Source organism: Camelus ferus, chromosome 4 (assembly GCF_009834535.1).
Source record: "Camelus ferus isolate YT-003-E chromosome 4, BCGSAC_Cfer_1.0, whole genome shotgun sequence".
Taxonomy (NCBI): domain Eukaryota; kingdom Metazoa; phylum Chordata; class Mammalia; order Artiodactyla; family Camelidae; genus Camelus; species Camelus ferus.
In genome coordinates, this window is record NC_045699.1 from 5,025,980 (window position 1) to 5,051,701 (window position 25,722).

The 25,722-nt window shown below is 40.8% G+C and overlaps 1 protein-coding gene across 1 annotated transcript; it reads left to right on the forward strand.

The window, feature by feature from the left end:
• Positions 1-2,960: 2,960 nt before the first annotated feature.
• On the forward strand, positions 2,961-25,429 carry ZNF367 (zinc finger protein 367). Its single transcript, XM_032477445.1, has 5 exons — positions 2,961-3,759; positions 16,204-16,354; positions 18,975-19,094; positions 19,912-20,050; positions 22,858-25,429. The coding sequence occupies exons 1-5, from the start codon at positions 3,343-3,345 to the stop codon at positions 23,078-23,080; spliced, it is 1,050 nt and encodes a 349-aa protein (XP_032333336.1). The 5' UTR covers positions 2,961-3,342; the 3' UTR covers positions 23,081-25,429.
• The last annotated feature ends 293 nt before the right edge of the window (positions 25,430-25,722 follow it).

A 25,722-nucleotide genomic window follows, 5' to 3' on the forward strand; every position in this document is an offset into this window, starting at 1 on the left:
ACTCAAGTTTCCAGTCTGTTGCCAAATAGAACATTGAGAAAATTATTTTGGAGAATTTTTATGATAAAATATCTTCCCGCTAATCTCAAAACCAGTGATCAAGCATTTTTATCCTATTTCATCTACACTTACTTGCAAAGCTGTTTTATCTGCACTTTTAGCTGTGAAGACAAATCACTTAAAAGGATTTATGTTACGCTCAGTTGCCCACACCAGCGAGGGTAGAGGATTTTGTAGCAATCAAGCAGCTTCAAATGTTCTTGTTATTATGTTTTCGAAGTGAAAAAGAAACTTGCTTTGTTTTACTCAGATTTTATCTTGAAACCTTAAAATACATTTTAAAAAGAGGATTTGAGATATGTATCTCTATCAGAAGAGGCCTAAATTTTTAACAATTGGAAAGGCTACTGTAATAATATAATAAGTACCCTGAGATGGGTTTTTAGTATTCTTCAGAGTTAGTGTACGTTATGGGATGTTGACCATTACGGGATGTTTTCTAGGGCAGAACAAGGACATCAGGAGTATGACCCACACACTTCAGACAGCTTCCTAGTTGCATGGAAATAGAGCCAAGAAAGCAGCTCTTGCATGACCTCAGCGCTGCTCCTGGAATCACCCTCTGCCCACTTCACACATTCCTGGCATGTCTTTCATTCTCTTGTGGCAGAGAGAAAGTGGAGTTGCCAGGTTACTGTTGATGAAGTATAATTTTTAGAAGCAGAAAGTCAGTGTCCTGGTTCCGAATGATTCGTCTTGCTCTCTGGGGTGCGTTAAACAGAATCTGTGATGGAAATATCACTTTTTTCTTGTTACTGTTTTTCATGTATAAAATCTATAGATTACATTTCCCTTCAAGGGACTCAGAAGTATGTGTCATTTGGCATAAAATTGTAAATGAGCATTTACTGAATTAAGTGAAGTGAGAGACGAACGTTCAACTTTCCACATCAACTATTTATTAAACTATCAAACTGGTTTTAACCTCTAACCCCTGAAAGTTCTGGAAGATGAGAAACAAGTCTCAGAAATGCGGGGGCCCCGTTTTTCAGCTGCTTCCCTTTGTTCAGCAGACTCTAAGGGGTGTAAGCCATAGGCAGTTTTCAGAGCCATCCTTACAAAGGACTTTTATCATCATGTGACTTTGGACAAGCCTCAACATTCCTCATCTGTAAAATGAAAACAGGAATATCTACCCTACAAAATTGTTGAGAGTAGTAGAATATAAGCATCCATCCATATTATTGTATGTTATTATACATTTTATGTTGTATTATATATATATAATAACAGTATTATAGTAGGTCTCCAGGAAATGGTAGTGACACTGTTTTTGAAAAGAGTTTCACTTGGTTCAAAGTTCAAAAGATACAAAGAGTTATATGTTGTATCTTTTGAAATCTTTCCACTTCTGTTTCTCAGCCACGTAATTCCTCTCCTTGGGGTCAACTTATGTATCAGTTTCTTATGTATCTTGCTAGAGATATTTTGTATATCTAAGAGCAAAAATGGATAGTTATATTTTCCCCACTTTTTTTTAAACATGAAGAAAATCATATTCCATGTTTTTTAAAATCACTTAAAATGTATCTTAGAACTTGTTCATATAAGTTAAATTTGTTTTAAACAATTGTGGCATAGCTGTTTGTGTGTGTGTTTGAGAGACACCACGCAGCTGCATATTATGCAGGCATGTTCTAATTACTAATTCTAACCCTTAACTGCTGGATATTCATTCATTTATTCAACAGATGTTTCCTGAAGGCCTACCATGAGTCAGGCTAGGCCCTAGCAATACAGCCAAGAACAAAACAAGACACGGTTGCTTCTTTCACATTCTAGAGACTATGAGGCTGGACATCCCATTTTGCCCCATCCTCTGCTGTGCGGTGCTTCCAAGCCCCACACTGGCCTCGGTGGGTGCTTGACAGACTTGGACTCGCGGGGTCTTTCAGAATCCCCCCTAGTGCGAGGTGAGGTCCTTGAGGCGGGGGCGGGCAGATGGAGTTTGGAACGACTGGAACCCTCCGGGGCACCCAGAGCTCCAAGCCCTTTGGGACGCGGGGATGAAGGCGCGGCCCGGCACTGGGTGGGGAACCACGGCGCGGCGGCGGGGAGTCCTCGGGGCGTCTTCTGGGCATCCGTCAGGGTGTGAGAATGGACTCACGCCTGCGTTCGTGTGCCCTCCGAGCCGCGAGCAGCACACGGGGACCTCAGACCACTTCCGTAACTACCCCACTTTACACAGACGGGAAATCGAGGCCCGGTGAGGCGAAGGCTGGGACTGATGCCCACCTCAGCCTTGGGGGGAGTCGGAGGCGCGGAGAGGGTCAATTCACAGCGAATCCAGCAGCTGGGCAGACGCGAGCCATTAAGAAACTAGGCACCTCTTGGTGTCCACTAGAAACTGCAGTAGAAAGGCCTGGGTCCCCCTCGAGCGGGTGGCGGGAGTCGGGGGCGTGGCGGGCGGCCCAGGCCCCAGCCCTTTAAATTCCCAGCCGCGCGGGAACCGCAGCCCAACAGCCGCAGGCGGGTGGGGCCGGCGGACGCGCGCCCCCGTCGGCCAACGACCGCCCCTGACCCCGCCCTTCGCCGACATCTCTCCAATCAGCAACTCTCTTGCCGCCAGCCCCTGACCGCCCTCCCGTGCGCCTCCAACCCTGACTACCCGCGCAGAGGGTCGGCGGGGGCGGGGCTTCTGGAGGGTGTGTCTGGGCGAGTGCAGACGTCGCGCGCTCCCCCGGAGTTTCGAACGCTGTTGGCTCTCCAGGCAGAAAAAAAATACAAGGGCGGCGGCCAATGGCGTGCCAGAAAGGACCCGCGCGCAGCTCCGGCTCCGCCCCGTCCTGGCTAGAAAGAAGTCCGGGCCCGGCCATTGGCTCGCGCGACCTGTCACTCGCCGCTGCGGCCAGCGGGCAGGGTCCTCGCGGTGATTGGTTCCGCCCAGGCGCGAAATGTAACGCGGGAAAAACTGGAGCAGGGACCCTGGCGGCAGGTTGTTATTTTCGGGGACTCGGCGCCGCGCGTCCTGCTTTCCTGTCATCGCAAGGCAGGCAGCCCGCTGCTTCCCGCCGCTGCAGCCTCCGTTTTGGGGAGTACAAAGAGCGAAGGGCGGGCTTGACCCAGGGTTGGGGTCCGGCCGTGGCCGCCTGGTGCCGGCCGAGCCGCTCCGCTCTTTTGCTGGCCGCGGAGCAGTAAGGTTCAGGGAAACATCCGCCTGCCATGAGCCGGCGGGACTGAGAGCCGGCGACTCGGAGCAGCGCGGGCGAGCGGAGCGAAGGACCAGATCGGGCTCAGGGAGTGCGGCCCACGGCCCCCGGAGCTGCAGATCCGAGCCGGGCAATGATCCGGGGTGTGGAGGCGCCGATGGCGGACAACCCGCCGCAGCCGCCGCCCGTCATCTTCTGCCAGGACTCCCCGAAGCGGGTGCTGGTGTCGGTCATCAGGACAACCCCGATCAAGCCCACATGCGGCGGCGGAGGGGAGCCGGAGCCACCGCCGCCGCTCATCCCCACCAGCCCCGGCTTCAGCGACTTCATGGTGTACCCGTGGCGCTGGGGCGAGAACGCGCACAACGTGACGCTCAGCCCCGGGGCCGCCGGGGGCGCCGCCTCGGCTGCCTTGCCCGCCGCCGCCGCCACCGCCGAGCACCCCGGGCTTCGGGGCCGGGGCGTGCCCCTGCCCAACGCCTCGGCCGCCGCCGCCTCGGGAGGGGAGGACGAGGAGGAAGCGAGCAGCCCGGACAGCGGCCACCTCAAGGTAAGCAGCGCGGACGGGCGGGGCGCGGGGCAGTCGGGGCCCGTTAACGGCGCGGCCCGGGAGCCGGCAGCGCCAGCGGACGCGGCGGGCGGGGCGGGGCCGAGTTTAAAACGCGGGGTCGCTCTGGCGGCCGCGGGGGCGGTGGCGGGTGACAGGACGCTGACGTCACTGCCGCGCGCCAAAACCTGGCCCCCGCGGGGGCGAGGGGGGGGGCGGGGCGTCGGTCACGTGACGTCTGCCAGGGAGGTGGGGAGGCCACTGGCCGGCTGGTGCCGTGTGCCGGAGAGTGGCTTCGCGTCGCGGAGGAGGCCGGCCAACCCGCTCTGCCCGCCGCTGCGGCCGATCGCCGGGTTCTGTCGGGCCGGAGAGTGAGAAAAGAGGCCGCAGGGAGGGGGTTGCGCCGTTTCTGCTTCAGCACCGCAGATACCCCGATCTCGCTAGAGATGCCTTGCAGAACTGGCCGAAGAACAAGAAGGGACTTAAGAGAATCTTCCCCAGCGGGAGTTGGGCCCTCGCTCTGTTTCATGCATCCAGCGTACCACTTTGCTAGATTCTGACAGCACACACTGGAATGGGACGCTCTCGTCACCGACCGCGAACTGCTTGAGTTTCAGACTGTTTTAGAACTGGGAAGGATGTGACTACCTGGTTCAAACCTACAATTTACGGGATCAGGCAGCTGAGGTTTAGAGGGATTGGTGAAGAGAGCTCCCTAAGGTACACAGCTACGTAGCGCGAATGCTGGGACTATAGTCGAGTTTTTGTGGCTCTTAGTCCTGAAGCATGTGTTGGGGGTGCCTCCGTGCTGACACATACCTGTGTACACTTTGTAAGCTCCGGGAGGGCCGGGACCATTTCTCTCTGGTGGACATATTCAACTTAAATGCTTTTCACTCTGCAAATACTGAATAAATACGCTCAGTTAAGTATTTGTGTAATGAATGGTTCTAATAAAAGGTTAATATTTAAGTGGCTACATAAAATAAGTAGTTTGCTAAAGATAAAACAAGTAAGTCACCTTGTGGATAAGTACATCGATATCAACAAATACTGTATAAAGTGAAACAAGTTTGGTTATCATTTTACACGCAGTAGCAAAGATCTTGAAACTCCGGGTTGAGCCCTGAGGACATTGATACACTTTGTTGCTAATGGCATTGTTCTTAAAGAACTGTAAAGTTATAAAACTATGCCTTGACACATTCAACTCTTGAAGCTGCATTTCAGTAAAAATTTGAAAGAACAAGCAGTAGAAATATTCAAAATAGTGCTGAGTGAGTTTGTGGACAGTCTGAGTGCTGTCTCTAGGTAGCCCTTAGTTAAGATGGCTGGATATCCTAGATATTTTTGTGTTAATATTATTTGAATGTTTAGTACCTTTTAAAAAAGAAACATACAGTAGGTTATATAGTTGAGCAACATAAAGACATGCACAAATACTTGTGGAAGATTTTGCATCTATTATTTTATTGTTAGTTATAACAATCTAACTTTGGATTATCCAAGAAGATTAATGTTATTATAGATAAATGAGATCTGCAAGGTGTTTTTTTTTTTTTTTGGCCTAAAATAAGACTTAGTGTCACACAAACGTTTTATAAAAGTTGCTTAATAATGCATAGGATTGAATTTTATTTCCACTTAATTGACCTCTTTTCAGAGGTAAAACATACCACAAGTTATGAAGTGAAAAGGCTTTTATATATATTTCACTTTTTTTCCTCCTAACAGTCTTTCACACTGTAACTGTTTCATAAATTGTTAGACATTGATTTTCACTGTCCTTTTATCAACGAAGCAATCCAAATACAGCTCCAAAAATTCAGTTTCTCCATCTTGAAGGGGAAAGATCTGGAATATATCTTCATTGAAGGAAGTCACCTAGTTTGATTGGTGATTCATTCATGCTTTCTAGACTAAAGATAGAGAGTTCCATCCTTTTTTACTTTGTTTCTCTAAAGTACCCGTAGTTTTGTTTTTTTTTTAAATCTCCACATGCATCATAGGTGAATCATGCTAAGTCTGTTCACTTTTTGAGAAGATGGGAGGCAAGTTTGTAATATAGCTGATGCCAATAACATGCTTCCTTCCACCCCTTCTCAGTCTGTGGGCTAGAGGCAGTAACAGCTGTGGGTTTGAGAACAACATTTGTGTTCCTTTACTGTCTGTATGTTGCCACTGCTCACAAGGGAGCTGTTAGTTAACATCTGAGTCCTGCACACCTGGTGTCAGCTTTTGCTTCCTGTCTGGTTTGTTCCTGCCCAAACCTGCCTCCCCTGCCTGTGCGGAGAATATCCATCATCTGCCAACTCATATTGGCCCCTCATCACAAGATTGTTTAGCATGATGGGGACGATAATGATATATTAGCGCTTTGTCTTCCTAGGCTGGAGAATTCTGGGAGGGGAGGGAGCAGGTCTGATTTCCCTCTGCCATAGGCTATTCCAAACCTCCACACCTTGTGCCCTGTACTCAGACTGCACTGATGAGGTTAGTTCTCTACTATAGGACCTGTGTGGTTTGGCTTTCTCCGCACATCCTCAGATACCATTCACCCTTCAGGACCTACCCGCTGCCTACGCTGTTTCACCTTTTATCACTGAACACTTTAAACATAAACATAACAGCTGATTAGTACACAGGCGTTTTTGATCACCAAGTTTAAACATAACATCATGTTAACATGTTATGTGAACATAGTAGTCATTTATTATTTATTGCCTTGCAGAGCAAACCAACAGGCTCTGTTTTGAGGGTTTTGAATTCTTTAATTTACCTTGTTTACCTGATGAAAAAGGATGAATGAGAGAAGAGTCTTCAAGATTAAGTTTAGTTGACATCATATGATAAAGGGGCAGAACTGATTGGAATCTTCTAGAGCCCTTGCCCTTAAGCCTTACATGATATTGCTTCTGTGTATATCATGCGTGAGTTGACTTTAGGGATTTTTTTTTTTTTTTAATATTAAGAAGATGCAAGTAGACGTGAAGTACACACAGTAACTACCTATTTCTCAACTGAGATGCTTTATGAGAGGACACATAGTACAAAAGACAGATGCAAATCAAGACTTGGAAAGTTGTGCAGATAGATCAGGGTGGGGGATCAGGTTAGGAAGCAGCTACGTGAGCCATAGGAAGTTTGGATCTAAATCTGATATCAAAAAGGGAAATAAGGTCATTCACATTTTCTCATTTTCTTGTCAGGGTGCACACACTTCCTTCCGAGACCTATTTTTCTTTTCCTTCTAGGTTGTGTTTGTACAATTTATTTGAATTTTACTTTGTATAAAAATGTGCCAAGGACTTTTAGTTTTTAGTAACTTAAATACCAAGTTTGAATATAACTTTTTCTAAAGCCTAGGTAAATGTGTACCTTATTCCAAGTGGCTTGAGAAATAAATAACTCAAATGTTATTAGATAACTTTCTAAAGTTAATTATAGGGAGGAGGGTATAGCTCAGTGGTAGAGTGCGTGCTTAGCATGCACGAGGTCCTGGGTTCAATCCCCAGTACCTCCATTTAAATAAATAAATAACTAAATCTGATTCTTCTCCCCTCAAAGAGATATTTTAGTTATTGACATTGTAAACGCAAAACACTTATCATAAAATATTTTAGAAAACACTTTCAAAATCACTAACTTATCTTCTGGAGGTACTGAGATTGTTTTAAAAATTAAATTTGCCAAAGTATGGAAACATTTTTGGCAGTTTAATCATTTTGCTGCTTTCTAGTAGCTTATTTTGCAGCAGTTGCCACATAATAGCAATAGGATGTCTTAGAATTTCTTTTTAACTCTTTTTTTTCCTTTTCAAATCATCAAGCAGTCTTGACAAGATATGTCTCTTCAGCTACAGGTATATTTGGTTGCCGATGAGTTAAGACTCTGTAATTGTCAAAATGTACCTAGAAACATTCTTTATTTTATTTTATTTTTTTTATTGAGTTACAGTCATTTTACAATGTTGTGTCAAATTCCAGTGTAGAGAACAATTTTTCAGTTATACATGAACATACATATATTTATTGTCACATTTGTTTTCGCTGTGAGCTATCACAAGATCTTGTATGTATTTCCCTGTGCTATACAGTATAATCTTGTTTATCTGTTCTACATTTTGAAATCCCGGTCTGTCCCTTCCCACCCCCCCGCCCCCTTGGCAACCACAAGTTTGTATTCTATGTCTATGAGTCTGAGAAACATGATTTTTTAAATTGCTAGGGCCAAAATGAAAAGGGTCCTCTTTAAGTGGCACTGCTTATTTTTGTGTATATGGTTAGAAGATACTCTTTATTCATTTATTTAGAGTATTAGATAATTACTTGTCTTGCTTAATTTCTTAGTTGAAAGAATGCATTTAGTGAAGCTTTACTTCTCTATGGCTGGGATGTTGTTCTATATTGTATTTTTCAGCTGTCTATTTTTCATCTGTAAAGGGTGAATGTGTGGTTTGTAGTTGAAACAAGATCATAGAGTTATTGGGAGGCAGCCAGATGGTTAACTTAAAAACAAAACAAAACACAAAACCTGCCCCCACTATTAAACATGCTTGCTAATTTTTTAACCAGAAACAGAGAAAAAAAGTAATGGATAATCTTAAAATTTTGATGTTAGATAATCATTGATTTCAAACTGTAGCAGAGTCAACAATATGTTTTTATGTATTTAAAAAATACTAGGGAAATGATCGTTTGAAGGCAGAAGAGTTGTATCACTAAGCTTTTTAACTTTCATGTTTCATTTCTTTCTTAACAGAATCAGTCACCTGCTATTTCTATGGATCGTAGATGCTGTGTTTATGTTGCATTTTTAAGATAAGATTGAAAACAATTACTCGTGATGTGATCATAACATAAAATTACTGTGGAGAGTTTATGAGATCTTTATCCCATCAACAAATATTTATTAATAGTGTGCCTGAGTCAGTTAGCTTAGGCTAAAGCATGCTGCAGAAGGCGAGCTCAAACTCTCAATCTCAACAAGGCTCGTGTTATATACATCCTGTGAGGATTAACAGCAGGTGTGTTCCTCATCCTGTTCATTCTGGGACCCTGGGACATGTGGCTCTCAAGGCAGAGGGGAAAGAGAGGTGGTAGAACCTTGTGATGGCTTTTAAGGTTTTTGCTCAGAAGTCACAAGTGTGGTTTCTGTTCTCATTTTATTGGCTAAAGAAAGTCCTATAGCCCGGCTGGCCTCATTGTGACCTCAGTGAGGGAGAGGCAGTGAATATTTTCACAAGAATATAATCTGCCACAGTGCTTTCCCATGTTCTTTTTTTCCTTCTTCTTTTACTTTTGTGACAAAAAACACATAACATAAAATTTCGCACCTTAACCATTTTAAAGTATGAACTGTATGAACATTGTTGTTTAATGGAGCCCTAGAACTTTTCATCTTGTGAAACTGAAACCTTATACCCATCAAACTCCTCTTTTCTCCCTCTCTGTGGCCCCTGGCAACCACCATTCTGCTTTCTGTTTCTGTTCATTTTAATAGCTCATAAAAGAGGCATCGTGTAGTATTTCTTTTTGTGGCTGGTTTATTTCACTTAGGATGTCTTTAATGTTCATCCATGTCGTAGCACATGGCAGGGGTGCCTTCTCTTTTAAGGTGGAATACTTTTTCATTGTATATATCACACTTTATCCATTCATCTGGCAGTGGGCATTTAGGTTGCTTCTGCCTCTTGGCTGCTGGGGAGAATAGATTTTAATACCTAAGAATGTTTTAAACATGACTTATCTTATAAGATAACTCATCCATGGTGAGATTGAGTTTTTCTTTCGAGGTGGAAATTGATTGAAGGGAATTTTGCTGTGGTTTATCGTCAAGTTTCAGGCTGATGTTGTTAAGCTTTGGGAAGATTTTATGTGTTTATATTGAAAGTAGTCAAAATATCTTTAGTTTGGATGGAGGTGTACATGGTTCCATGATTTTTCTTTTTTTCATATAACTTGTATGTTAAAAATTTAACTTGCCTGGGAAGGAAGATTTGTTTTTTCAAATAAATGCTTAGATTAGTTTTAGATATATGGAAATGTTAAGACAGTACAGAGAATTCCCATAAACTGCATACCTGGTTTCCCCTGTTGCCAATGTGGTTATATTAATATGGTATATTTTTTTTTACTATTAATGAACTAAATTGATACATTATTATTAATTAAAGTCCATTAGTATGTTCATGTTTCTGTATTTTGTCTTTGAGCTGAAATTCACATAGCATAGAATTAGCCATCTTAAAGTATAATTCAGTGACATTTAGTAATTCACATTGTCTTGAAACCACCACCCGTATCAAGTTCCAAAACATCTTCATAACCCCAAAAGAAAATCCTGTATTCATTAGGTACTCACTCCCTTCTCCCCTCTACAGGCAGTCTCTGAAAAACACCAATCTGTTTTCTGTTTCTGTGTATTTAGCTATTCTGGATATTTCATTACATGGAATCATACACTATGTGGCCTTTTGTGTCTGGCTTCTTCTAATGAGGCTATTATTTTTGAGGGTCATCCACTCTGTAGCATGGGGCATATCTATGGCTGAATCGCATCCCATTGCATGTGTATTCCACGTGGGTGTATGTACATGTGTACGTGACACTGTATCCCATTATCCAACTTCTTCACAGGGGCTGAACCACTTTACATTCACACCAGCAATATACGAAGGTTCTAGTTGCTCCACACCCTTGCCAAAAAAAAAAAAAACCCCTTTATTACTTACTTGTTTCCCCCCTTTTTTTTTTTTTTTTTTGAGTATAATGTAGTAATATCTCATTTTTAAAAAATTGTTTTTTCCCCGCTTCGGGCTTTATTGAGATATAATTGACCTCACTGTGGTTTTGATTTGCATTTCCCCAATGACTAATTGGTGTTGAGCATCTTTTCATGGGCTTACTGGCCATTTGTATCACTACTTTGGAGAAATGTCTATTCAAGACCTTTACCCACTATTTGACTGGGTTATCCTTTTGTTGTGTTATAAAAGTTCTTTATATAGTCTGGATACTGGAACCTTATCAGATACATGATTTGCAAATACTATATCCCATTCTGTAGGATATCTTTTCACTTTCTTGGTAATGTCCTTTGGCACACAAATATTTTTAATTTAAAGTCCAGTTTATTCTTTCGTTACTTTTGCTTTTGGTGCCATTTCTAAGAAACCATTGTCAAGTCCAAGGTCATGAAGATTTATCCATGCTTTCTTTTAAGAGTTTAAAGTTTCAGCTCTGACATTTTGGGGTATGATGCATTTTGAGTTAATTTTTTCTGTATTGTGTGAGGTTCAGGTCCACGACCCAGTTATCCCAGAACTATTTGTTGAAGAGCTATTCTTTCCCATTGAGTGTTCTTTGTACCCTTGTTGAAAACCAGTTGGCAGTGGGTAGGGAATAGCTCAACTCGTAGAGTGCATGCTTAGCATACACAAGGTCCTGGGTTCAATCCCCAGTACCTCCTCTAAAAATAAATTAAGTAAGTAAAGCTAATTACTGCCCCCCAAAAATAAATTAAAAAAAAAAAAAAAAAGAAAAGAAAACCAGTTGGCCATAGAATAAGGGCCTATTTCTTGATCTCAGTTTTGTTTCATTGGTCTGTGTGTCTCCTTATGCCAGTACCTCACTGTCTTAATTACCATTGCTTTATAGTAAGTTTTGTAGTAGGGAAGTATTGAGGCGGGAAGCCCCATAAAAAGACTGGAAGGACCCCTGGGCAGGGCTGCTCTTCTCGTCTTAGTACTGTCTGGTTCCCTGGCCCAGAGGTTCTATCTCACTTTTTGCCTCTAAAGTGGCTAACTTACGCCTAAAATTCTATTGGTTCCCTGAGCTCACTTTCCTTCACTCCTGATTGGTTATTACTCTCACTTCTGATTGGTCCACTTCCCTAACTTCTGATTGGTCCATTTGTAGTACTTCATTTGCATGGAGCTCACTCCTGATTGGTCTATTTCTACAAAGCTTGTTCCTGGTTGGTCAACTTCTGTTGTACTTTATTTACATATGATGTTACAAAGTGTAAAACTGACAGCCTATAAAAGACCTGTGTAAACCTACAGACCGGGTCCAGAGCTTAAAGTGTTAACTCCTCTGGGCCTGCTGCTGTAATAAACCTGAGTGCTGCTTGGTCTCTCGCCTGAATCCAGGTTGCTGTCACAAATGAGCTGTAACACCGACCTGTAACACATTTTTCCGCAACAGTATGAGTTCTCCTTCTTTGTTCTTTTTAAAATACTTTTTTTCTTATTTGGAGCCTCTTGCAAATCTGTGAGTAGAGGATTGCTTTTTCCATTTCTGCAGAAAAGGCCGTTGGAATTTTCCTAGGGATTGCATTGAATCTGCAAATCACTTTGGGTAGCACTGAAATTTTATATTGAGCCTTCCATTCCAAGAAATGCATCCCGTACGTTTTGATGTGTTATATTTTTCTTTTTCATTCGTGTCAAAGTATTTTCTAATTTCCTGCATGATTTCTTCTTTGACCCATTGGTTGTTGAAGAGTGTTGTTTAATTTCCACTTATTTGTGAATTTTCCAGTTTTCCCTCTGTTAATTGATTTATAGTTTCATTCCATATGTGTCAGAGAAGATCCTTTGGATGATTTCAGTCTTTTAAAATACATTGATACTTGCTTTGTGGCCTAACATGTGGTCTGTCTTGGGGATTGTTCCATGTGCACTTGAGACAAATGGGTATTTGCTGTTTTTGTGTGAATGTTCTGTATATGTCTCTTAGGTGTAGTTGGTTTACAGCATTGTTCAAATCTTCTATATCTTTGCTGACTGTCTGGTTGTCCTTATCTGTTAATTGAAAGTGAAAGTCTCCAGGTATTACTGAATTATCTCTTTATTTTTCAATTCTGCCAAATTTTGCTTCATACATTTCGGAGACTCGTTTGTGGTGTGTATGTGTTTATAATTGTTATCTTTTTTCATCCTTTCACTTTTACCCTATTTATGTTTTTGGATCTAAAGTGAGTTTCTTGTAGATAGCGTATAATTGGTTTATTAAAAAAAATCATTCTGCCAGTCTCTGCTTTTTATTTGCGGAATTTAACCTATTTACATTTATGGTGATTACTTATAAAGAAGAGCTTCTGCCATTTTATTATATTCTATATGTCTTACACCTGTTTTGTTTCTCAGTTCCTCTGTTACTGCCTTCTTTTGTGTTTAATTGATTTTTTTTGGATTGTACTATTTTCTTTCCTCTCTTATTTCCTTTTCTGGTTTTTAAATTTTTAAATTTTTATTTTTTGAAATGGTTACCCTGGGAATTTTAATTAACTTCTTAAATGTAAAACAAGCTATTTTGAATACCACTTTAGCTTCAGTAAGTATACAAAAATTCTCCCATTCAGCTCTCGTCCTCTGTTTTTGTTACTTTTGTCACAGTTACATCTTATATTATGTTCATGAACAAAGGTTTTTATTATTTTTTTACAATACATTTGGCATTTGCCTTTTCTATAGGAAAGAAATGAGGAGTTATAAGCCCAAAATACAATACTTTTGGCACATGTGGTTGCCTGGTGTTGTTTCTTTCTTTGTGTGGCTTTGAGTTACTATCTAGTGTCCTTTCTCTTCTGCCTGAAGAAGTAACTCCCTTTAGATTTACTGTAGGGCAGGTCTACTTGCAATGAACTCTTAGCTTTTGTTTATCTGGAAATGCGTAATTTCTTCTTCACTTTTGAAAGACAGCTTTGTTGACTGTAAGATTATTATTTGACTTTTTTTTTCCCCTTTCAGCCCTTTAGACATGTCATCCCACTGATCTGCATAGTTTCTCCTGAGAAACCAGTTAATCCTATTGAGGACTCATATGTGTGATGAACTGCTTCTCTTTTGCTGCTTTCAGGATTCTGTCTTTGTCTGTTGGTAGTTTGATTATGTCTCCATGTGTATCTCTCTTTGTGTTTATTCTTCTTGCAGTTAATTGAGCTTCCTGAGTGTTTAGATATGTGTCTTAGCAAATTTGGGAAATTTGCAGCCATTGTTTTGTCAAATATTTTTCTGCCCTTTTCTTTCTTGCCTTCTGGGTTTCCAGTTGTTGTGCATGTTGGTATGCTTGATGCTATGGTGTCCCCCCAAAATTCATATGTTGAGATCCTGACTCCTAAAGATGATGCTATTAGGAGCCTTTGGGAGGTGCTTGGGTCATAGAGGTGGAGCCCTCATGAATGGAATTAGTACCTTCGTGAAAAAAGCTCTGGAGAGCTCTCTTGCCCCTTCTGCCATGTAAGGAAACAGTAAGAAGGTGCTGGCTATGAACCAGGAAGTAGTCCCTCACCTGCCTGTGCCGGCACCTTGATCTTGGACTTTACAACCTCCAAAATTGTGAGAAATAAACTGCCATTTATAAGTTAGCAAGCCTGTGATATTTGGTTATCGTAGCCTGAATGGACCTGTAAGACATTTGATGTCCTACTGGTGTCTTAGGCCCTGTTCATTCTTTGTCTGTTCCTCAGACTGGATAATTTCAGTTGACCAATGTTTAAGTTTACTGGTTCTTTCTCCTGCCAGTTTACATCTGCCATTAAGACTCTGTAGTGAATTTTTCTCATTTCGGTGACTGATTTTTTTTAGCTCCAGAATTCTATTATTTTAAAAATAATTTGTTTCTTTATTGACATTCTCTGTTTGTTGAAAGTGTTCTCCTGGTTTTCTTTTGTTCTTTGTCCATAGTTTCCATGATCTCTTTTAGCACACTTAAGGCAGTTTATTTAGCATGTTTGTCTAGCAGTTTCAATGTCTGCTTCCTCACAGTTTCTATTAATTTCTCCTGTTTATGGGCCATATTTTTGTTTCATGCTTTGTATGCTTTGTAATACTTTGTTGAAAGGTGGATGTTTTGAGTATTACAATGTAGTAACTCTGCAAATCAGATTCTTCTCTCAGAGTTCATTTTTGTTGTGTGCTGCAGTTTGTAATTGTTCGGTGATAAACTGTTTTTGAAACTATTCTTTGTTGTGTTTGTTCTCTAAAGTCTGTTTCTTCTGCTTGTGACCTTTTATTTTGAGAGAGATTTCCTTGAATGCTTGGTGCTCCCCTATCCCCCCAAAAAAAGAAAAGAAAAGAAAGGGAAAAAAACTTCTCTTTTTTGGGGGACGTAATTAGGGTTATATATTTGTTTATTTTTAGAGGAGGTACTGGGGATTGAACCCAGGACCTCACACATGATAAGCATGTGCTCTACCACTTGAGCTACACCCTTCCCCTTTGAAAAAACTTCTCTTAATTTGCAGAATAACTCTGTGCTGTATATCGCTCTCCTTCTATGTTTAGCCGGACATTTATGGCTCTGTCTTAGCCTTCACTTCCTGCTTGTGCTGCACCTAAAGATCAGCCAGAAGTGAAAACTTAGGTTCTTTGCAGGTCTTTTCTGAGCATGCTTGCTGCCCTGGCAAGTGTGCAGCTTCCTAAATTCTTGTCTTTAGGATATGTGGGTACTTTTCACAGCCTTCATTTCCCAAACTCTCCCATCTTTTCCTTCCAGGCTTTTGGTGTGTGTGTGTGTGTGTGCGCACGCATGCCTTAGTTGAAATTGTTTCCTCCAGATGGAAGCAAGTTGTTATTGGCTTTAGGAGTTAGTCTTTGAGAGAGATGCCCTCGGTGTAGCTGCTTTTCTGCCCAGAGAGAGTTCTAAGTTAGACAAAACAAAGACTGGCATCTGTGTGAGACCTTCAGGTAGCCCTTAGGCTGGTCAAAACAGACAAACACAATTCTTTCAGAATAGAGTCTTCTCTGTTCTCTCTTGAACCAGGAACTAGGTTCCCACACTGAGAATGAAGGCAGCTGGCTTCAAAGACCACTGCGGGGAAGACGTGGGGCAAGGGTAGTCAAAAGCATTGCAAAGCTTTCCTACTGTTTTACATTGCCTGTTTCTTGATTCAGTGTTCGCTGAGTTGCTGTAAATCTCTGATTATTTTCTTGAGTTGTGACACAGCTGATTCTGACAGTTGCTCCATTTTTCAGTGATCTGTGGAGGTATGGGCCCTTGGAACTACCTGCTCTGCCATTTTACTGATAATTACTCAAGAAAAGTTTTAAAAAGTTATTAGCAGGCATACCCTGGAGATACTGTGGGTTCAGGTCCAGACTGCTGCGGTAAAGCCAATATTGCAGTAAAGCAAGTAACAGAAATGTTTTGGTTTCCCAGGGCATAAAAAGTTATGTTTACACTATACTGTAGTCTCTTAAGTGTGCATTATGGCCAAAAAAACAACATCCATACCTTAATTAAAAAACAGTTTATTTCTAAAAAAAATGTTAACCATCTTCTGATGACACAGGATTGCCACAAGCCTTCAATTTGTTAAAACACAGTATGCCAAGTGTGATAAAATGAAGCATAGTGAGCAAGGTATGCCTGCATTGTGACACTTTGTTCTAGTGAGTGGAGTCCGTAAGTGACATTAATGTTTATACAAATATGTTGACAGGATGGAATCCGGCGTGGTAGACCCAGAGCAGATACTGTACGGGATTTGATAAATGAAGGAGAGCATTCGTCCAGCAGAATCCGCTGTAACATCTGTAATAGGGTGTTTCCACGGGAGAAATCACTTCAGGCTCACAAAAGGACTCATACAGGTAAGCTGAGCACATTTTAGAGAATGCCGGAAGTGACGCTTACGCTGAAAACTGATTTGATGTTTGGGTCTATGAATTAATTTTTTAGTTGCTTTGTGTTTCCGTAATGTAAAGGTTTTCAAACAGGCAGTGTGGTCAGTTTCTCTGTTGTGGGGACGGATGGTTTTCTGAACATCGATACCACGTGACTTCTAAAGTTATCACGGTCATTAATGTAGTTGTCACAGGAGTGTTATTACTACATTTGGTTCTATCCTTCTGTCTACCTGAATGTTACTTGATATGTCTGGATAACTCTTAAAACTGATTTGTAGTGGAGAGAGTGTAGTTCAAGTGGTAGAACGCATGCTTAGCATCCACAAGGTCCTGGGTTCAATCCCCAGTGCCTCCTCTAAAAATAAATAAATGAGTAAAGCTACTTACCTCCCCCCCAAAAAAAATAAAAAAATAAAAAATAAAAAACTGAGTTGTAGGCCAAATCCTAAATAATTGTCAAGTTTTTAATAGAACTTCTAGAGTCCTTAATTGTACCATCAGAGTATTTGACCTAACCATGAAATCTAAGATGAAGTATAATTTTTCAGAATTAAATGTCTTGTAGGGAGCTAGCCCACGACTATCTTTGTTGGTGTAGACTAGTTACACTTGCATTTAAAATGCCAACAGCAAAATATATATATATATATAAAGAGGGCTGTGTTCTTTCCACAGAGGAAGTTGGCACGGAAGAAGGAGCCTTATGGTTCTAATAATGAGATCAGATAACTTACAGATAAGGGAACTGAGGCACCGAAAAAACCAATTACCACTGACTCACAACTTCTCATACCCTTGAGTCTAGAACTGTGCTGGCCACTGTGGCAGCACACGTGGCTCCTGAGCACTAGAAATGAGGCTGGTCTAGAGGGGTGAGCAGTATTAGCATGGTTTTTGATGCTGATTACAAATTGAGGCGATAATATTTGAGATACACTGGGTTAAATAAAGTATGTTATCAGTTACTTTCACTTGTTTATTTTTACTTTGTTAACGTGACCGCGAGGAGTGGTCCTCACGGCATCTTTCCTGGGCAGCCCTGATCTGGAACTTGGGCTTTTAACCCTTGGCATCCTGTTTGTTCCACTGTGTTCATGGTCGTCACCCGTTTCTTTCATTTTCTTTTCTTTCAGTTTTTGAAAAGATATATTTTAATGACAGAATACAGTTTTCTTAGCTGAATCCCTGAAAGTGGGTAAAATTTTAATTTTGAATTATTATAAACTAAGGTGGCCAAGAGGTTTTTTGACTCAGGTACCATTCAGTATAACTATTGTTTAGTGAATATCTGAGTTTGAGAATTCTTGTATTTTTTTTTCAATCTATTTAGTCTGAAATAACCCCAAATAACTGGTTCACAGCTGTAGAGTACATGTTGCCTGTGTAGATAAGATTCGAGACCATGTGGCATCATAAAAGGGTCCCTGCGTCCCTTTCCTGATGTGCTAACGCACTGTGTGTCACCCAGTGCTTCCTAATACACCGTATGCCAGGGACCTGAACCCAAGATCTCCATGGAATCGTTAAGCTCTACAAGTATATGCTTTGTAAAAATCGTTTCTCTTACTATTTTAAATAACTATATCCTGTGTTTTGTTAACTTGTGTCCAACTATCACATTCATTTAGTACATTTCTAAACAATGAGAAATTTAGGGAAGACCCATTCGTGTTCTTTGAGTCATATTGGAAGAACTGGTGTATAATTGTTGACCAAAGAATGTTTATTCAAGAAGTAAGAAGTTTAATTATGATTGAGCAACATCTTTTTGAGCGTTTTCTTGAGCCTAGCACTGTGTTGCGTATAGGAACTGAAATGGAGCATGAGGCGCATCTTTGTATAATGAGAGAGTTATGATACATAAAGAACACAGGATGCTAAGTGAGTGATGCGATATGCAGCTCCGTTATTTGGAAGTAGGGGGTGATAGGAGGAGTCTTGAGGACCTCCAGGGTTGGGGAGATTTGGATGGGCAGGGAAGATAGGGATTTCAAGGAGCAGAACAAGCTGGGGAACTGCCTGCATGGCTGGAAGGCATCCCCAGGAGGGAAGCAGAGCTAAACCCTGCCCCCTAACCCAGCAGCTATAGTGCGGATAATAGGGGACCATTTAAAAGTCACTGGATAATTTTCAGTTGTTCAAGGAGTGCAGTAGGGCTTGGGGGTGATTTTAGGGAGTAGTTGAGTGTAAAAAGCAAGTGTTCTGTGCCAGCTACTCCGGAAGTGCTGTGCAGGGTGAGAGACTAGAGGCCAGCCTGGAGGGGCTGCCAGCCTGACCAGGGCAGGTGGCAGTGAGAAAGCAGGAGTGGGAGACATTTTAAAGCATCAGCAAGAGTTAGCGATTTCGATGGTGGGGAGGAAAAATAGGGGACAAGCTGAAGATGCTAACTTCAAAGACTTGAACCCGTGTACTTAAAAGCACAAGTAGACAGCTGCTTGACATCACTGGGGGGCTGTTAGCACTGCCGCCGGCTGCTCTGTTGAGGCTGTGACGTGTATTGTTTGGAGTCATGATTCACTCTCCCTCCCCTTCCCCTTCTCACCTTATTGTCTCAGAAATAATATAGAGCATCCTGTCTACCTAGGTGAGAGACCCTATCTGTGTGACTATCCAGACTGTGGAAAAGCCTTTGTTCAAAGCGGACAGCTCAAAACACATCAGCGTCTTCACACCGGAGAAAAACCTTTTGTTTGTTCAGAAAATGGTATGATGTTAGGAGTTAAGTTTATGGAATAATTAGTTGTTGAGTTAAGAGTTAAAATATCTGTTGCTTGACTTTTTGGGAGGCGAGATTTTTGATAAAGATTTTGTAAAACATCCTGTTTCCTTCCTTGCTAATTGTGTTTCTGGGAAATGACTGATTTTTAAATATTCTTTTTAATTGAAAAAACCTTAATGGACAATTAAAGATGTTATGTCCAGTTGTAGGCAGTAGAAAAATCTATAAAAGTAAATACAGACTTTAGAGTCGGCTTTTACTTTGGTTTTAAACTTTTTAACTGTTAAACTGGAGGAAGCACGTTATTGTCTAAAATTTTGAGTACAGGAGGGGCGGGGGGTGAGTTGATTTTACCATCTCAACACCACTGCTGTTGGTGATTTTTTAACACTTTTTTCTTAAGTGTTTTCTTAATCTTTTATCACAGTTTCTTAAGATGTTTTTCTTCTGTACATTTTTACATAGTTATTTTTGAAATTCAATACAGTTTTGTTCTGTTGCTCCATGGTTTTTTTTTTTTTGATTATTAGTCAGTTGCTACAAATGTAGCATCTAGTGAATTTGCTTCAGCTATACACAATGGTTGCCTCAATGTTAATTATTAAATATTTAATTTGCTTTTAAAATTTTTGCTTGTTACCAACAAACCTGAGGGGCATGTTTTCCTACTTAAAGCTTTGTTCAGCTTTCGGGATGTTTTTTAATGATGGTTTCCAAGAATGAAATTACTTTCTGGGCTATCAGTTTCGTGTCTGCTGGATGTCCAGATCCTCGTAAGTGTTTCTCTCTGTATGTTTTGAAGGCTGCCTGAGTAGATTCACCCATGCAAACCGCCACTGTCCGAAGCACCCTTATGCCAGGCTGAAGCGGGAGGAGCCCACGGATGCTCTCAGTAAGCCCCAGGCTGTGGACAACCAGGCTGCCGCCGAGTGGTTGGCAAAGTAAGGCTCTCCTGGCACCTACTGCGGAGCACTGCCCAGTGTGTGGGTGGAGCTGCGGACACCGACAGTTCTCTCGATTTAAATAAGTTGCTTGTATACATATTTTATAAAATAACTTGAAATGGCTCGCTATTTCCTTACACCACAGAATTGTTAGCAGTTTTGTTTGGATCTGTGTGTGACAGAAAACTACTATAGGATATTAATTAGTCTGAGTGTCCAGACCACGATTTATTTTAAAAGCAAGAGTTTACCCCCTCGGAAAAGAATATTTTGTATGTGTTGGATTCCATTTGCCATCAGTTCAATCCCCCTTCATTTTCTTTATATTGGAGTTAAGTATCTGTTGATTATTACATGGATGGAGGCTAGAGGTTCTTCGAAAGGAAAATTCCGAAAAGCACCCAGTTTAATTTTTTTAATGGCAACAAGGAGGAATATAAAAATAATTTCTCTAAGGGTATCTTGCTTTAAGGAGTCATTTACTGTGTACTCCCCAGCAGCAGCTGATTGTGCCACTCTCTGGCTTCCGTGGCTCCCTCTGCACTTAGGGTGGAGTCGAGAATGCCTCATCGTGCTGCTGTGACTCCGTCTCCCCTAGCCACCTGGGCTTCCTGTCCCTCGGCACCACCATTGCTGTAGTTTCCAGGCCTTTGTGCTCACTTCCCTTTTCATTTAGCCACTCAGCTCATTCTTCACGTCTTTTCTTTTTTTTTTGTTGAAGTCTAGTCAGTTTACAATGTTGTGTCAATTTCTGGTTACAGCATAATGTCTCAGTCATACATATACATACACATATTCCTTTTCATATACTTTTCCATTATAGGTTACTCCAAGATATTGAATATAGTTCCTTGTGCCATACAGGGGAAAACTTGTTGTTTATCTATTTTATATATTGTAGTGTGCATCTGCAGATCTCAGACTCCCAATTTATCCCTTCCCACCCCCGTCTCTTCATTTCTTATTCAGGTTAAACATCCCTTCAGGAAGGGCTTTCCTAACCTGCCCACCAACCCCGCAAACAAGGTTAAATCCTTAAATCCTAATAGATGCTTTTACAACACGTTGTATTTTCCCTCTCAAAACCTCCATCACACGTTTATTTATTTGTTTACCGTCTGTCTTCCCTGCTGGATCGTAAGCTCCACAGGGGCAGGGGTTGCGTCTGTCTCTTCTGTCTCGGGTACTGCATCACTTCCTCCCTCCCTCTTCCTCCTGGCTGGGCCCCGCTGCCCCCGTATCTCTAATTCTGCCCAAGTCATCCTTGTCTTTATCTCCTTTTTCTCCTGTCTGCTCAGTGACTGACCTTGGATTCGACTTCCTTAACAACTCTCAGATTCAGCCACTTTGGTCTTCTCAATCCATTCTCCATGCTGCGGGCGGAGGGGTCTTTCTCAAATGCTACTATGATCCTCAGTATGAAGTCTGAGCCCTTTACTACGGCATTCAAAGCCCTTCGTTACCTGGTCCCTGCTGACCTTGCTAATTACCTTTTGCTATTTTCCTTTCCTGGTTGTCCTTCACGTCGTACTGAACTGTTCGAATTTCTCTTTTTACACTTCTGAGTATTGCCAAAACTTTTCCAGTTTGAGTAGTCTGGATTTCCTGAAATCTGGTCATTGTACTATTTTTTTTGGTATGTAATTTAAAAACCAGCTTTACTGAGGTATAACTGACAAACAATAAATTATACATACTTAACAGCGTACAATGTGATAAATTTTGATGTAGGTAGACACCATATGTGAAACCATCACCCTGATCAAGATCATAAACATGTCCATCACTTTCACAAGCTTCCCCATGGCCTTTTGCAGTCCACCACTCTGCTCCTCCCCGCCTTCCTCCTCCCCAGACAGCCCTGATCTTTCTGTTACTATAGTGAGTTTGCATTTAGTGGGGTTTTATACAAGTGAAGTCATACAGTATATAGTCCTGGTTGTCTGACTGCTTTTAGTCAGCGGGACTGTTTTGAGTGTCATCATGTTGAGGGTATCAGTTCATTCCTTTTTCTACTGTATGGCTACACCTCCACTTGTTTATTCCTTCACCTTCTGATGGGCTTTTGGGTTGTTTTTGGCGGTTACAAATAAAGCTGCTATATGAACACGAATATACAAGTCTTTGAATGGACATTTTTGTAGGTGGTGGTCCTGTCATTAAAATACACCTTTCTTTGGTTATCAGAAAGGTGGAACATTAACATTTTCTCTTGTGAATTATCATTGGTGACATAGGAAAATAATGATGGTGCTCTTAAATTTCTGGGTAAACTCTATGTGCTATACATATTAATCCATTTGCAGTATTTTGTGGGTGTAAACTTTCTCCCAGTTAGCTCTGTCAGGGTCTCATCTTACCTGTTGGTTCTGGAAATCTGAGCAAGCCCTTCAACTTGAACCTGAATCTGCCTCGTTATGGGAAATACATGTAATACATGTGAAATCACGGTATAACTTTATAAACTGAAACATAAAATAATACCATAGTAAAGACCTCTCCCCCTTTTTTAAAACAAAAGTGAACATTTGAGAATGTCTCCCCCCTTCTTTTTAAAGAAAAGTGAACATCTGAGAATGTTTCCCTTCTTTTTTTTAAAGAAAAGTGAACGTTTGAGAATGTCTCCCCCCCTTTTTTTTAAGAAAAGTAGATATTTGAGAATATCTGCCCCCCTTTTTTATTTTTGAAGAAAAGTGAACGTTTGAGAATGTCTCCCCCTTTCTTTTTTTTTTTTTTTCCAAAGACAAGCGCACCCTGGAGAATGCCACGCGCGCGGCACCACTAACGCGATGCGTCTCCCCTAGGTACTGGGAAACCCGAGAGCAGCGAACCCCGACCCTGAAAGGAAAGCTGGCTCAGAAGGCGGACCAGGAGCAGCAGGACCCGCTGGAGTACCTGCAGTCGGACGAGGAGGACGACGAGAAGAGCGGCGCGCAGCGGCGGCTGCAGGAGCAGCGGGAGCGGCTGCACGGGGCGCTGGCGCTCATCGAGCTGGCCAACCTGACCGGCGCGCCGCTCCGCCAGTAGCCCGCACACGGACCCCCCTACTGTACAAAAGTACTGCCCGGCGTACTTAAAAAGTAGATCCTTGGGCATAAGCTAAGCACCTTACTTGCTTATCATAGGCTGCTATTCTGTAGAAATGTATGAAGAATGTCATTGCCCCAGAATACGGGGCGAGAGAGAATTGCACTTTTTTTTTATATGGTAATGGATTTGTTGTAAAGTTTAAACTATTTTTGTAAATATGGGACTTCTAGTACAGGGTAGAAAAGAAAAAAGACTACGTATTGTGGGAAGCTAGATTTTGCAAGTTTAATGCATTCATTGGAAGCAGTTCTCACAGGAAGCACTTTCTGAATAAGACACTTGGGTGGAAAAACAGAATGGTACATGTAGCCAAAGAAGGTTTAAGTAGATTATTTATGAGGTCATTTTTAACAATGTATATTAGTATTTTTAGCAATACTGTAAACACTGACGCAAGCAGGAGAGTATAAGATATGTGTGTAAGATATATATTTTTAAATTGCAAAATAGTATGCCTAATAAGACTAGAGAAATGGAAAACTGACCGTTTCGGATGACTTTCTAACTTAGGGACTTTGGAAGAAAACAGGTATTTGAAGATCTGGGTAAGATGAACGGTAGTAGTTCAGAATTCTCAAAATCGGAGTCAAACCAGTCTTATTCTATCTTTCGGAGGCTTTACAACTCACTCTGATGTTCAGGTTTGAAAGCACTTGTCATCCCTCGCTTGTTAACTTGGGAACGTTTGCACATTTCATATTTCTCATTCGCTGAAATTGAATGATTAATCTTGCAAAGTCTAGGTAACTTGGTAATTGGTATTTTTTTAATATTATGGGCCCTGTAATGAGATTTGGCACTTGGAGTTTTATTAATAAAAGGGACATCTACAGGGTTGTTTTGTAGTGAACTGTTTTAGATCTTTTGTTAGCAAACACTAAATTTAAATGTACTGCTTGTTTAGAATTATTAGCAAATGGAAGCCTCTTATTTATATTTTCAGTGCATCAAGCCACCTTCTTGCTTTACTTCAGAATAACATGCCAAGCTATTTTGTGTTCACTAAATTTAGCTATCAGTTAATTAAACACTGCAGAAAATATTAGCGACTCAGATAAGCAGGCTTCTGGAATAGTTTTAACTGAAAGTGTGTTAACTTGTGTGGTGGTTTTAAATCTTTTTTTTTTTTTCTAAATAGATGGAGTTTTTAAACATCACTTTATGTACTGAAGCATGAATAGAAAAATCAAGAGCTGAGTAGTTCACCTCCTTTATGTAGGCATAAACCGCCATCATTTTAGCTTTTAAGCAGAAAGTAAGTAACATGCATAGCGTGGTCATTTTATAGATTGCTTAATTGGAGTAAACCTCAGAAGAACAGAGGGGAATATGGGCTCTTCAGCGCCTTTTGTTTTTTCTTTTTTGAATTGAAGTGGTAGCCTACAGATGTACTTTAAACATTATCTAAAATGTAGGCTTCTTTATCCCAAAATCCAAAAATCTGTTGCAGTACCCAAGTAGTTTAAAATATGTAGCCAGGGGGATGGGGAGGTACGTAAACGTCTTGAAATGGAGCAAAAGCGTGAACGATGATAGTGACAAATAATGTGTATGATGAGGACATACTTTAAAAATGTAATTCCTCTGTACAGTAAATCACAAATCTTGAGGGATTTTTCTCCTTGGTAATAAGAGAATTTATATTTGTAACGGTCTAAGAATTTTATTTGTAATCTGGAATATAGAATTCTACCAGCAGCACTTAATGAGCGCGTAAGAGAGACCATAGCATCTGAATTTTTTTGGTTTAAGTTTCAACATTTTTCTCTAGTATTTTTTCTCTCAAATATGACTTAAATGAACTATGGACTTAAAAGCAACACTCATCGTTTTTGGAGAATTTAAAATGTGATGAACTTAATCTAAAGAAGTAAGTGCAAACAAGATACAAATACTTGCCACTTTGTGGATAATAAAATTTAAGGCCTTCAAAAGTAAGAGTTCTTGTTTGTTTTCTCCTGTCAGCTTGTGTCAACTATAATAACTACATTCACAACATTTCTAATTTGTATAATTGGAAGTTTAAGAAATTATTACAACTATTTACTATAGAAATATTTAAAATATTCTTTTTTTGATATAAGCTATATACTTGGACAAAATACATTGGCATCTAAAATTTGAGGTGTGTTAAGACTGCTTTTTCTTTTAAAAATGTGGTTTACATTCAAATTTTTGAAGTGTTTTATGCTTCATATGGCTAAGTTGTAGTTGGGCAGAGTTAACAGCATAAGATAGACATGCTGTAATTTTAAAAGATGCTTTGAAATAAAAATTTATTTTAATTTACAGTTTAAAGTACATGTTCATTCTTAAACCCTTTATGATTTTTCCTTTCAAAAATATAATAACCATGATATAAAAATTTTAAAGGTAGAAAGAAATGTCACCTTACATTCTTTCATCATTATTATTTTGGTGCATTTAAAAAATTTTTTTTAACTTTTTTTAATTGAGTTATAGGCAGTTTACAATGTCAATTCCCAGTGTAGAGCACAATTTTTCAGTTATACATGAATATACATATATTCATTGTCACATTCTTTCACTATGAGCTACCACAAGATCTTGTATCTATT